The 13,419-nt window shown below is 48.0% G+C and overlaps 6 protein-coding genes across 6 annotated transcripts; 3 read left to right on the forward strand and 3 right to left on the reverse strand.

The window, feature by feature from the left end:
- Positions 1-1,658: 1,658 nt before the first annotated feature.
- N7484_003567 (uncharacterized protein) lies at positions 1,659-3,022 on the forward strand (the record flags this gene model as incomplete). The annotated part of the gene is made up of 4 exons (XM_057113987.1): positions 1,659-1,829; positions 1,883-2,385; positions 2,439-2,503; positions 2,559-3,022. The coding sequence occupies 4 exons, from the start codon at positions 1,659-1,661 to the stop codon at positions 3,020-3,022; spliced, it is 1,203 nt and encodes a 400-aa protein (XP_056974127.1).
- Positions 3,023-4,434: 1,412 nt separating this feature from the next.
- Positions 4,435-5,385, reverse strand: N7484_003568 (class I SAM-dependent methyltransferase; the record flags this gene model as incomplete). The annotated part of the gene is made up of 1 exon (XM_057113988.1): positions 4,435-5,385. One exon carries the CDS (start codon positions 5,383-5,385, stop codon positions 4,435-4,437), a length of 951 nt encoding a protein of 316 aa, XP_056974128.1.
- A 522-nt stretch (positions 5,386-5,907) lies between these two features.
- Positions 5,908-7,398, reverse strand: N7484_003569 (NAD(P)/FAD-dependent oxidoreductase; the record flags this gene model as incomplete). The annotated part of the gene is made up of 2 exons (XM_057113989.1): positions 5,908-6,759; positions 6,826-7,398. 2 exons carry the CDS (start codon positions 7,396-7,398, stop codon positions 5,908-5,910), a joined length of 1,425 nt encoding a protein of 474 aa, XP_056974129.1.
- A 568-nt stretch (positions 7,399-7,966) lies between these two features.
- Positions 7,967-9,598, forward strand: N7484_003570 (aromatic amino acid and leucine permease; the record flags this gene model as incomplete). The annotated part of the gene is made up of 1 exon (XM_057113990.1): positions 7,967-9,598. One exon carries the CDS (start codon positions 7,967-7,969, stop codon positions 9,596-9,598), a length of 1,632 nt encoding a protein of 543 aa, XP_056974130.1.
- A 677-nt stretch (positions 9,599-10,275) lies between these two features.
- Positions 10,276-10,998, forward strand: N7484_003571 (putative 2-haloalkanoic acid dehalogenase; the record flags this gene model as incomplete). The annotated part of the gene is made up of 1 exon (XM_057113991.1): positions 10,276-10,998. The coding sequence occupies one exon, from the start codon at positions 10,276-10,278 to the stop codon at positions 10,996-10,998; it is 723 nt and encodes a 240-aa protein (XP_056974131.1).
- A 111-nt stretch (positions 10,999-11,109) lies between these two features.
- Positions 11,110-13,386, reverse strand: N7484_003572 (transcription factor domain-containing protein; the record flags this gene model as incomplete). The annotated part of the gene is made up of 5 exons (XM_057113992.1): positions 11,110-12,127; positions 12,181-12,351; positions 12,397-13,016; positions 13,085-13,170; positions 13,218-13,386. The coding sequence occupies 5 exons, from the start codon at positions 13,384-13,386 to the stop codon at positions 11,110-11,112; spliced, it is 2,064 nt and encodes a 687-aa protein (XP_056974132.1).
- Positions 13,387-13,419: the final 33 nt, after the last annotated feature.

Raw genomic sequence — 13,419 nt, forward strand, 5'->3', positions numbered from 1 at the left:
CAGAAGGCTCTGTTCAATCGCTTGGGACTATGGAGAGCCTTGCACAGTTTACGGCGAAGATATCCTCAAACCCACAATTTCAGCGCAGCAGCGAGGCTGGGCGCCCCTATCCATACAGGTTCCAGGCCCTTGAGTTATCTTAATACCCACCCTTTTATCTTAAGAACTCCACTGAAGTTAAGCGCATAGACCATCACTCGGCAGTGTTAGTAATCTACCGGCCTAATTGTTTGACGGACTTCTCTCATATTCTGTCCATTGTGACCAGGTCCATCGTACTGAAACCCTTAGTTTGTTTGCAATTCCTTTATCTACCAAAGTAAAAAAGGTCCCAAAAACAAGGCTCAGGAGCCGACGGAAGCCTAGGCCTAATTCGGTCGTAAAATTTATTCACGTCTGTATACGTTGAAGCAACTCCACTTCAACATGTGGCACAAGTGGGGTGATGGATGAATGCCATGGGTCTGAGAGCCGCTCCTTTTGACCTAATGTGGGACGCACTGCAGGAGAGCTTCAAGACTACAATAAGGTTATACGAGTAAACGAGCCCTTCGACTTCCCTTCCGCTGGGACCGGAAGGCTACCGAGGTTAAGAATCTGATGAAAATAGCCATCTGATTACACTTTCGTTAAGGTTTGGCAGGGCGTAAGCAGGGGTGAAAACCTTGAAACGTGGCTTTTATCGACGCGCGCTGCATCAAACGAGTACCACTCATAGCTTCAGATATTTTTGACACCCGGAGATCCGCGGGACTTATGCCCCGTCAGGGAGTTTGTACAGGTGTGTCATTTGAATGCGGAGAACATGTTTTCACTGCCGCTTGTGAAGGCATAGGAAATACTCGAATAGGTAACTTGGCTCCGCAGACCCTTAGCGTCTCCGTTTGATGGTGGAGACCGTACTTGGTCTAGTCCAGTGCAGCATAGGGCTAGGGCACGCCACATCTCCCACTATTGTGTTTCACCTAAATGCAAATTTGTGCATGCAGTGTTTGGTCGGTAGATCAGACTATGGGATTGAAAAAACTTTATTCGACAAGGAAGAATTTTGTTCGTCAACGTCTTCACTGACGATCGTGGAATATGAGCGGCATGGTCAATGTAAGACATGTAATTTCCTTTGACAAGCAAAACCCCACTATGGGCATTGTCCAGTTCTGAATCGACCAATCAGATTCCGTTCGCCGGCAAGTTTCTGACCGCGGACATCGCTCCAGATTCGGGGCGATTGGCCTGAAGTGGATCTGCACCCGGTCGTCAACCCGAAGGCGTAGACTTCAGTAGCTTAATGTTCCTTTATCAGGAAACAATTTCTCGGTAGTGACCGTTCCCAGAAACATGGAATGGATCCCCAATTGGCTTCTGTCACTGCCTGTCATAGGCCTCTCAGAGCCTCCCGTGTACTGACTACTGTAAACGACTAATCATTTCCGACCATTTCCAAGGCCACGCTACCACGCTGATCCGTTCTACCTTTGGCCCGGTGGACCGGTCTAGTCAAGCCCCTTCGATGCTAAACCCGCCCCTGAAGCTGCGGGCCATCTAATGCCCGTTTTCTTATTCTAGAATTCGCGGCTATTCGCACCGTGAGGATCTTGTTTAAATGATCCCGCTGCCCCACAAAATTCTCCAATGTCTTCCTGTCACTTTTCACAAACATGACGGACGGACAGGCACACACGGACGAACATGCCAGGAAAGTGGGCGTGCAGACCGTTGCGGCCTGCTTCATGCCCGTGGCGACCATCGCGGTCATGCTGCGCTGTTACGTCCGCGCCCGGGTGGTGAGAGCTTTTGGTCTTGACGATGGGGCGATGGTATTTGCAGCGGTAGGTGCCCCCTTCCCTCTACATTTCCCATGAGGAAAGGCTAATGTGTGCAGGTATTTTTCATGATGTTCTGTTCATGTGTGATTGGAGGGACTCGATATGGTACTGGGTATCAATTTGAACACCTAGAACCGGATCATCGTGCGATCGCCATGAATTATTGGTGGCTGTGCGAGGTTGCTTACTGCTTTGCTTCGATTGGATGCAAGGTGTCAGTGTGCATTTTCCTGATGCGGATCACTGTCAAGCGGACTCATATTTGGATTCTATACATGGTCATGATTCTCACCGTTCTTGCGGGATTGGTGTTCTTCTTCCTCATGCTTCTGCAGTGCAAGCCAGTGTCCTACTTCTGGAATCGAACAAAAGAGGATCCCTCTATTGAGGGCTATTGCATCGATATCCACATCATCGTTATCATGACATACATTTACAGTGTGTTCGCGGCAATTTGTGATTTTACCGTGGGAATCCTTCCAATTTTCCTCGTGAAAGACCTGCACATGAAGAGAAACGCCAAGGTGGCCGTCATCGGAATTCTTAGCATGGCCTGCGTGTAAGTTACCGCCCGTATTCCACAAATCTGACCCAATCACTAACAAAAACAAGTGCCTCATCAGCAGTTATCGTCCGGCTGCCCTTCGTTAAAACATTCGAGAATCCTGATTTCCTCTGTAAGCTCCAGCCGCTCGCTTTATTTTTCTTTTTGAACCAACCTAATCCTTTCAGACGCTACCTACCAAATCGCCATCTGGTCCATCGCCGAAGCTGGCCTCGGAATCACAGCAGGCAGTCTAGCAACTCTTCGTCCCCTCCTCCGCCACTGGCTCGGCTCCCGCTCTGATAACTACCCTTCATCCGGATTCCCCCGTGCATCAGGCTCCCGACGCGTCGGTGGTAGTCAACAGAAAGCGATGCCACTCGGATCGATGGACACAAGCAACAGAGGCGAACTGCGACCCGATAAACTGGCAGTGATGGTGACGAATATTGAGAGTCAGGGGGGTCTTGGAACCACCTGGACGAGAACGTCTAGCAATAACAGCAGTGAGGAAGGTTTGACCATTAATCACTCGCCTCGTCTTCCTCCGGGACCAAAGATCGAAGTCGGTATTCAGCACACGTTTGAGGTTACACATGGTGATTTCCCCGAGGCATCTCATAGAGATGCTAGTGTGAAAGAACATGTATAACATTTATAAAACCTACGAATGTACATATAGGATCAGAGATTTACGACTTAATGATCGAATAAAAGATTTAATATGTATCTCTAAGGAACACTGCACTTTCGACTACAATGGTATAATTGAGGATACATTTGCTAATATCACATGAACTGGGCCCGATATTCAAGCCAAAAAAGACTCCAGGATTCTTTATCCAGAGCATGGACTGAATTTTGAGCAGAGGTGCTTAGTTTGCAATCTATAGGTGCAGTAGCATAGAAGGGTATGTATCTGATCCTCAAGCCTTGAATCGCCTTTAACCCCATATCCAATAAAATGTTCTGGATCATTCAATAAATCCAAAACAAGCCAAGTATAACTAAAAACATGCATAAATCTCTGATCATACAAACGTTCAAAATGTATATCCGTCGAATCAAAAAAACGTCACTCATCTAGCGCGCTCGATCATTAGCTGGACCTTACAAGTCAAACATAATAATGCTATTGGTCAGAAATCTGCGCTCGACGTACCTAAGGTTCCTCATATCATGAACTGGCATCATTGTCTCATTCCACCATTTCGAGGCCGGCCAGGAGCCTGTGCACGGCATGCTTCTTGAAGATCAAGCACATTTCGCCATCGTACGTCCCGCATATAATGCTTCTGCTCTTCAGACATCTCTGGCTCGCAGTTATCGTCTGCAAATCCGTTGGTTGAGATATAATGTAGTGAGTAGCCGATGAATGTAGCGACGACACAACCAACAATGATTACAAAGACGTAAAGGCTATATGATGTCATCTCTTGGATTGAGGCGTCAGAGTGGGCAGTACAGCTTGATAATGGAGTCTCTCACTTGCAAATAATGTGGTGTGGCACTTGATCCAGTATTGGTGGATTATCTGCTTATTGTTTGTATGCGTTACCAGAATCAGCCCAACGCCCAACTGACCAAGAGACACCCCCCTCTTTAAACAACTTGATCAGGACATGATTTATCCCACTACGCGTATTTTGTCTCAATGTTATGTGGTTTGACTGCTTCCATTTGGCCTAGTCTTTAAAATCACCTTGGCGATGTATGCACGCCGATTCTGTTAGTCTAAAAAAAGTAAAAATGACGTCAATAACCCGAGCCGGCCAATCAACTGGTGCTTCGGGGTCAAAGCAACCCATCTTCAAGATGCGCTAGCGGAAGTATGGACTTTGATTGGTTGAAATGGTGAGAAATTCGTTTCATTTGTAGACATGTAAATTTGATGTGAACCCAAATGGACTCGGAATTTATGATATTAAAGGGGCAGTAAGCGGATCCTTTGGAGTAAGCATTATGGCCTGGCGCCTAGATTGGAGGCAAAGACCTCCTGATTTCCCATCTTCACTGGGCGTTTTCAAATCTATGAGACTAACACTATGACAGGAAATTTAGAGGCTACTGGGATTTCTTCTTGACAACCAATACCACAGCCTGCATGGCTACCTTGATGGTCTCCTTCCCCTTCTCAACCCCAGCCTCATGAAGCAGCCGCTCAATTGTTCTCCGATAGATCTTCGTAATATCATCCTCAGTACCGACCGCATCCGGATGTGCCTCCCGCCATCGAACAACAGGACTCATAGTCCCAAACATCTTCTCCACAAGATCCAAATTCATCTCCGGTTGATGAGCGAGGAAGTTCTCGGAAGGATCCCAGTCCTTCCGAACGAACTCGGCTTCCTCGAATCCCGGCACAGGGTTTTCCAAATCCCACGGCATGGGGAGGTCAAGATAGCGGTTCCGGGTCATGAGATTACCCCGAGCCATAAAAGGCTTCAGTTGCGTTTCTTCTAGTTGATCCATGGCAGAGTTGATGGCAGCTGCATTGGGAACAGAATGATGGATGTCTGTCTTGCCAGTCGTCCATAGTATGACACTACCGCCGGGCTTGAGAACGCGGGCGGCTGTGGGCCAGAATTGGGACATATCGAACCAGTGTGCTGAGTTAGCAGCTGTGATCAGATCGACGCTTCCATCTTGGATGGGCTGCTGAGATAGACTGGTTCCGAGATGTTCGGCCGTGGAAACCTCATAGCGAATCGGTTCGGAGGTTGATGTGACGCCCCCTATGGAGCGGGCGGTGGCTACCATTCCTTCGGACGGGTCGAGTCCAATAGCATGGGAGAAGTGTGGGCACAGAGCTCGAGCGGCATTTCCCGGACCACACCCAACATCGAGAAGACTGTCGGATTGACCACCGGTTGAGGTGTGGATGTCGATGACATACTGGTATAGCTTCGGATGGTAGTCAGAGCGGCCCTGTGCGTAGGCTTTTCCTTGCTCTTGATTGTAGTTGCTGAATGTCTTCTCCGTTGTGACAGGAGTTGTAGACGTGTTGCCTGACATGATGAGTCACTGTCTTGTTCTATTACCGGGTTGTCAGATTATGAAGATAATTCTTCCAAAGTTCGTATGGAAGTAGACTGAATGTTATCCTTGACCAATGGTCAAACTGTATTATGTGTCTATTGGCTTGAAGGGCAAGTGACAGAATCTCGAAAAGTGAGGGATTATGTATGTCCCAGCGCACGGCATAAACCCGAAACCCGAAATCCGACCAAGCATTGCGGCTAATGCCGCCGACACGACACTGCGGGGGCAATTAATATGCGGATATACAGAAGCCAATCAAATCTTCCAGACTTTGCCATATGTTATCTCTGCCTAAAAAAGTGGGGATTGGACATTTATCTATAGAGAACTGACCAATTCGCTTTGATGTGGGAGTCCTCTCGTAAAGCTTGGTAAAGTCGGGACGCACCAAGATGAGACCCGGAATATAGGCCAAAGTCCGCATCTCGCCTTTCTAGTTCTTCCAGTAATCATAATTGATATTCGATTTGTACATTCTAACATACACTCTGCAATTTATGGCTTCGTAGCAGCAGACTTTCCAGTTCCAAGGATATCACCATCCTCCTCCTTCCCATTCAATGCCCGATCAATACGGAACTGCGTACTTTGGAACAGCCGAGGAAGACTAGTATCCTCAAATGAGATATTTTCCATAACCATCTTGGCCACCTCCTTCGATGACAACCAAATAACAGGCATGCCGTGGCCGTTGAACCCAGCAAGAATGTACTGATCAGATTCCCCAGGAACCGAACCAATATGCGGGTTAGAGTCATATGAGTATCCCATAACGCCGGACCAGAGCTTATCAATCTTAGCGCCTTCCCAGCCATGGTATGTTCGCTGCATGTAGTCGATGTAATAGTCCTTTGCAGCGTCGATCAGAACACTATCATCCACATTGTCATACCACTGATGCTCGGCATTCCGGAAGACAGCCGCGGCACCGCCAACAATGATACTGCCGTCTGAACGGGGAATCAGGTATGAGAGGACGTTTTCATCGGTTCGGTTGATGTATGAATTAGTGAGTAAGGGTGCCGCTTCCTTGGATTCAGGAAGGGTGATTCGACAACAAATTCCTTTGCAGGGAATAATGTTCTTCTTATATTGGGGGAGAATGCCGGACACGTAGGCGTTGTTGGCGTAAACAACCTTTCCTGCGTGCATCTTTCCTCGGGGTGTGGTAATGGTAAAGCCGCCTTGTTCTTGCGGGCATGGTTCCACGGAAGTGACGGGGGTATGTGTTTGGAGGTTGACGCCAGCTGTGACAACTAATCGGACAAGATGCATGATGAATTTATAAGGCCACATTGTGCCAGCTGTAAAGCTTGCACATGCCTTTGCACCCTTGACACCGGAGATCTATTGTATGTCAGTGGCAACTCTGGAGCAATCTGAGGGTCTTTTGAACGAAAATATATGACTTACCCCTTCACTTCTGTCACCAGTATAGAAAACGACGTCATCCATGTAATCGAGGTTCTCGGCGACCATCCGGTCATAAACAGCCTTTGCTTTCTTTGCGGACTCCTCATTACACCAAACATCGGTTGACCGAGTCAAAGTAAAATCACAATCAATTTTCTCCTGCTCGATGACTTTCTTCAGTGCTCGTAGATTGGCAATTTCGAATTGAGCAACCTCAGCACCAGCTTGAGCTCCTGCTCGATCCATGTAGGTAGGAATATGGCCATAGAGATCAGGTCTGCAGTGTCCGCCATTTCTGCCGGTTGCACCAGAGCAAGCGCCCCGTGCCTCTAAGATGGTGACGGACTTTGCATTATAGTCCTTCACAAGATGATAGGCAGTACCCACGCCAGCATACCCAGCACCAATGATAACGATATCGCTGTGCTCAGGTATCTGCTCCGTCGATCGATGATCATGAAGCTCATCTTTCTCGGTTTGCCAGAATGTTTCTCCGGGGGTGACGGTTGGGAGACATTTCTCGGTCCCAGCAATAGCGGTGAAGCCGTTGGCGATGCCGTTTGTTTGGGTCATAATTGTGGCAGGAGTATCAAGCAATACAGAAGGGGTTGAAAGACAAAAAAAGCAAATACAGGATTGCAGAGCTTCTTTTTTTATAAGCTTAAGGTTGACCGACTTTATCAGATCCCCCGGTTGCCGGGTTGCTATCGGAGCAGTATCTGGCCACTTATCTATAGTCACCGCCGGACCGGCATAGCCCGATACAGCCATCGATACCGACTTTCCCAAGCCCCACTGATTAACCTCCCCCGCATAATGGACAGGGGTAGGGGAGGCCATTCGGGGTCAGTGCGTCTATCTGGTGCTTTTGACGTTTATACACTTTGTTATCGCGATGCCGGTCTTAGATCCGGTCGTATCCACCAACGAGACTCTGCCAATTGCCAATTAGCCGCGATAGCCTGGCGCGGCTCCACGATGATTGGTGCCCGACAGAGTCTAAGGGACGACATGCAGGAAAAGTGGAAAAAGTACAAAAAAACGAGATGAGAAGGTTTAAAATGGATTCTGCATTTGAAAATTTCATTCTTCCTCTCTTACGGCGTCTTTGAAGATGTCCATCAACTATTCACCGGACAGAATGGACATCACCACAAATGAGAAGAAATATTCCACCTACGACACCGAAATGCAAAAAGAGGGGGATGTGGAGAATGCCGCTGGCCAACTGGAAGAGATTATTGAATTCAAACAGGGCCTGCACCAGCGGCATATCCAGATGATTGCCCTCGCCGGTACTGTTGGGACCGGTCTGTTTCTCAGTTCTGGAAGAGCGATTGCAGAGGCTGGACCTTTGGGAGCGTTTCTTGGATATTCAATTGTCGGATTATTGGTGTCAAGTGTCGTCTTTGGAGTCGGTGAAATGGGTGCTCTTGCGCCCCTCAATGGTGGTGTGATTCGTTACGCCGAGATCTTTTGCGACCCTGCTCTGGCCTTCGCCAATGGCTGGAACCAAGTCTACTCTTACATCGTCTCAATTCCCTCCGAACTTGTCGCCTGTGCCGTTATCGTCGAATTCTGGATCACCATCAGCCCTGCGATCTGGGTCACCATCTTCGGCGTGTTAATGATCTTCACGGCCGTCCTCTTCGTGCGAGTGTATGGCGAGCTGGAGTTCGGTTTCTCTATTCTCAAAATCATGCTGGTCATTGGAATCAACATCATGGCGTTGGTGATTACATGTGGAGGGGGACCTGATCATAAATCTATCGGGTTCGAGTACTGGAAAAGCCCATATGGTCCCTTTGTTCAATACCTCGGCATTGATGGATCTCTGGGTCGATTCTTGGGTTTTTGGACGGTGTTCAACAACGCTCTCTACGCCTACTCTGGGATTGAGAACATCACTGTCGCTGCGGCGGAGACTCGAAACCCTCGACAGGCAATTCCTATGGCGGCCCGGCGTATCTTCGTCCGAATCCTTCTCTTTTATGTGCTCTCGATCTTCATGGTCGGCTTGGTCGTGTCTTCCGCTGACCCAAGCCTCCTCGCCTCCACCGGAACGGCGTCGCAGTCGCCCTTCGTCATCGCCGCTCGTGATGCTGGAATCAAAGTCGTCCCCTCTATCATCAATGCCGTCGTTCTCACCTCCGCTTGGTCCTCTGGTAACTCCAACATGCTTGGCGGCTCCCGAATCCTTTATGGCATGGCAAAGCAAGGTCACGCACCCGCAATCTTCAAGCGCCTGAACCGCTTTACGATCCCCTACGTCGCCGTGGGTCTTTACGGTGTTTTCATGGCACTGGGATACATGACACTATCAGACTCTGCCAGCACTGTGTTCACCTGGCTGCAGGATCTCGTCTCCATCTCGACAATTGTGAACTGGCTTTGCATTCTCATTGTTTACTTGCGCTTCCTCTACGGTTGCAAGAAGCAGGGCATCGATCGTCACAAGGAGCTTCCGTGGGCTGCCCCCTTACAGCCGTACACCACTTGGGTCTCTTTAGTCGTTTTTACTCTCCTGTTCTTTACCGGAGGCTACAGCACTTTTATTAAGGGGCACTGGAGTACTGAGACTTTTATCTCTTGCTACTTCAATTTGCCTTTCATTTTGATCGTATACTTTGGCTATAAGTTCTGGATGAAGACTAAAATTATCCCATTGGCGGAGATCCCTATCCGGCCTTTCATTGAGCAGTATCAGAATAACCCTGAGCCTGAGCCGGAACCGAAGAAAGGACTTTGGAGACTCAATGTTCTGTGGTCATAGGGAGGGAAATGAATACATAATCCATGTCAATTAGCGCACTTGAAATTTATCTAGATATACCTCAACAATATCACATATTGAATTCATTGACATCATATCTTTAGTAATACAGGTCTGAGACCATCATCCTACATAACTGTGGAGCTGTCTAGCTGCCTAGTCATTTCCATTACATGATAGTCTTAGTAGTTACTAAATTGGCTTATCTTGTCCTGCCCCGGCCTTAACCTTGGAACGCCTCCATGAATCCAGAACACGGCCATACCGATATCCGTATCGGTATCGCTGGATTCTCGCTGGTTATCAGGATAGGAGGCGAATCCCAATCTATTAAGGAAATTGTACGGAAGTTCTCCGGACATGATAAAACTTGAGCCAATCACATCGGACCGGCCCGGACCTTCCCGATCAGGAAAAGCCAAAATACCGGGATCCGAACTGATTAGATTGTGGTTCCGGTGCGGGGGAACTATCGGCGCTATCGTGAATCGCACCGTTTCTAGTGGGATATATGCTTCTTTTAGCTTCTAAACATTTACATTGCCCCTCTGAATTGACCATTGACCTCTGTTAAAACCACACTGCCACCCATAATCTAAACCAACATCTCAATTCCAATCTAGCTTGCCTGCGACATTCACCAAACACCAACCTACTTACTACCTACTACCCCTACCATGTCCCCCAAGAAGCACGTCGTCTTTGACGTAGTTGGAACCTGCGTCTCCTTCGACGCCTTCTACGCCGGAATCGACCGCGTAATCGGCCCCAAGCTCCTCGCAAACAATATAACTGCCCGTTCCTTCGGTTTCACCTGGATGACAGCCGCAGAGTTAGAATTCACCTTCCTCTCCATCTCCGAGCGCTGCAGACCCTACAAAGAAATCATTCGCGCCCTGTTCTTCCGCACACTATACATGATGGGCATTGAGGATCCCCGATCCTTCGCGACAGAGACCGAGCGCGAAGAGTGCGCACAGGCATACTCAGAATTGGAACTGCGCCCTGGCACAAAAGAGTGCTTTGCTACGCTCCGAGAGGCCGGGTTCACCGTCTGGTGTCTTACTACTGGCGATGCGGTCCGGGTTCGCGGATACTTTGAGCGGGCGGGTTTGGATATGCCGTTGGAGAACTTTATTACGTGTGATACCGCTGGTGTGGCGAAGCCGGCGCTTGATGCTTATCGGCCTGCGCTGAAGAAGTTTGGGGAAGATGATATTAAATGGTTTGCGGCTGCGCATATGTGGGATGTTACTGCTGCTGTTAAGGTTGGGTTTAGGGGGGCTTATTGTACTGTTTATGAGAAGGAGTCTTGTGCTGAGATTTTTGATGCTAAGTTGGATGTTATGGAGGATACTTTGGTGGAGATGGCACAGAAAATTGTGGCTGCTTCGTTGTGAGGGATGCGAACTAGGATAAAATGTTTTATATTTCAAAAAGGAAGAGTTTTGTATGGAAACATGAATATATCGTTTCATTAGATTACATGAGACTGGTTCTGCTGTTATACATTATCTGTTCATCATTCCCTGGTTTCCTCCAAACTCCGGATTAGTTAGGAATTGCTCCAGGACCTGGGTCTCTGTCCAAGTTGGCCATGCTGCTGATGGAGAGGAATTTTCGGTGCCAAAGATGGTCATTCCTATAACGGAGTCCAAAGCTCCAAACATTCCTGTGTCGAAATCTTTGTCAAATGATGCTTCCGCGCAGTCAATTCCCCCAATCTTATCATTGTCGCAAAGTTGACTAGAAGTCGGAGATGCCCCGACGTGAGGAGCTGGGGCATTTGTTAGTCCAGGCGCCTCGATTATAGCTTCGTTTCGTAATCTCGCACCCCAGTGCTTGAATACCTCATAATCTGATACAGCTACCTCAGGTTGTGTCATACCCTCGCTATGTTGAGACTGCTGAGGTCCAGTATGCAAGCGGGCCAGGGCCCGCTCGAGTGTCTCAATCAAGGCGACCTCGTAACGAGCTGACTCTCCAGCCACAGACAATTTTCGAATCATATCCAAGCCAGTGTACAGTAGTTTCCGGAATTGCTCTGAAAAGTTTTGTATGGAGTAAGCAATCAGCACGAGCAATGATGCTCGACATGAGCTATACTCGATATAAGAGGCTCGCGCCAGACCAGCGCCATTATCTCTGATATTTTGGCAAATTCCCAATGCTTCGGTTGCTGCCTCAATGCAGTCTTCGATTAAGTCTCTGCGAGTGAGAGAGAGTTTCTGGCTTCCGGGTTCGATCGCTGTATGGGTTTCAGAGGGACTGGTCTCTGAGTGGGGTGAGTTACCCATCGTGCTTGATGTTTCTTTTTTGAGCAGAAATGGACGCCCCATGAACATTCGGACCAGGCAGTACTCCAACCGTAGATGCATTATTGAGCGAACATGCATTGGGGATCGAGTTCTTTCTTTCAAAACCTCCTCGGGAAGAGAATTCCACCAAGTTTGCAAAGACATTTTGCGAGTCAGCAAGCTCTTGATGATCTTCGATACTTGCTGTTTTTGGCAGCTCCGAAGCACGGTACTTCAAATGTGTTAGTTCAATTGTGTCTTTTCTGCAACATGAAAGAATCTTACATTTCGTTGTATATATCTTCTAGAAAATAGATCAGCTGAATAGACGCTTCTGCGCGTGCGACACTAGCTCGAGAGTCGCCCATTTTCAATGCTGGTTGATGAAGAGGAATATTGGCATCCACATCCGCTCTGAGCATTGACAGTGGTCGACCATGAAAGATGGATATTTTTCTAATTTTGTTAGCAAAGGTCTTGTTTCAAGCCACGGGATCCTACCTTTCGAGCAGATATGCAGTCCACCATACACGATTTCTTGTCTCGATCATCGTTGGACTGAATGCATCACTCTTGCACTTTCGGTGCATGCCATTCTGCGTGGCGAGTCTAATGGCGATGTTGATGTAAATATATCCCAGCCCCGAGGCATCAAATGCAAGCGCGTAGCAACCAAAAAGCAAACAGGCTTGTACACTTTCAACGGATGAATGTTCGATAATCTCCGGTAAAAGGCGAATGGCTTGTTGATAGAATGCCGTGCCGATGTCCTCCTCGGCAAAGTTAGATTCGGTGGAGCTCGAAGGATTATGAGCAGAGGATTCTAAATGGGCATATTGTGTGCCAATAGCGAATACCATGAGGAGAATGCTGATAGTAACTTCACAGCCTTTCTTGGCGAAGCCCCCTTGATCGTTATAGAACATATTCATCCTTTCAGAGAGCCAAGTCTGGTCAACAAAGAAGTAATGTGATTCTGCGTATTTGAAGAAAGTTCTCGCCAAGAAATCTGCAATCTGCCGTGGAGGACAACAGGATATAGCGGCGGATAAATGAGCTCGTCCTGGTCGCAGGTGACGAACGCGTGGCGGCTCCTCTTCCTGATCCGAGTCATGAAGGTCCTAGAATTATCAGTTTAAGCCCGAGAATAAAAGCGCGTGCAATGGCGAAATAAAGCCATCATACTTACCCTACTTCCTAAACCTTGCATTCGTTTCTCAATGTGATCCTTGACTCGCATGGAGAAATTCCAATATGAAAATTCACCGGAGAAATCTGCTTGGAGTTAGCATCGGCCACTGAAGCCAGAGTTTATGACTGACGCGTAACCGTATCTCCAACAGGCTCCATTGTGCAAGCCTCGTCATCTATCACAAGCCCTTCTACTTCTTTGGCATCTGATGCATCAGCATCAAGTGCATCAGCCATTTTGGCCAGACTTTTTGTATCAAGTCTAATGCCCTCAATAGTTCGCTTCAATATCCGTTCCATATATCTCGAGCGCTCAATTTGCTCTTGGAAATC

This window comes from Penicillium longicatenatum, assembly GCF_028827895.1.
Source record: "Penicillium longicatenatum strain IBT 33135 chromosome Unknown contig_2_segment0_segment0, whole genome shotgun sequence".
NCBI classification, from domain to species: Eukaryota; Fungi; Ascomycota; class Eurotiomycetes; order Eurotiales; family Aspergillaceae; genus Penicillium; species Penicillium longicatenatum.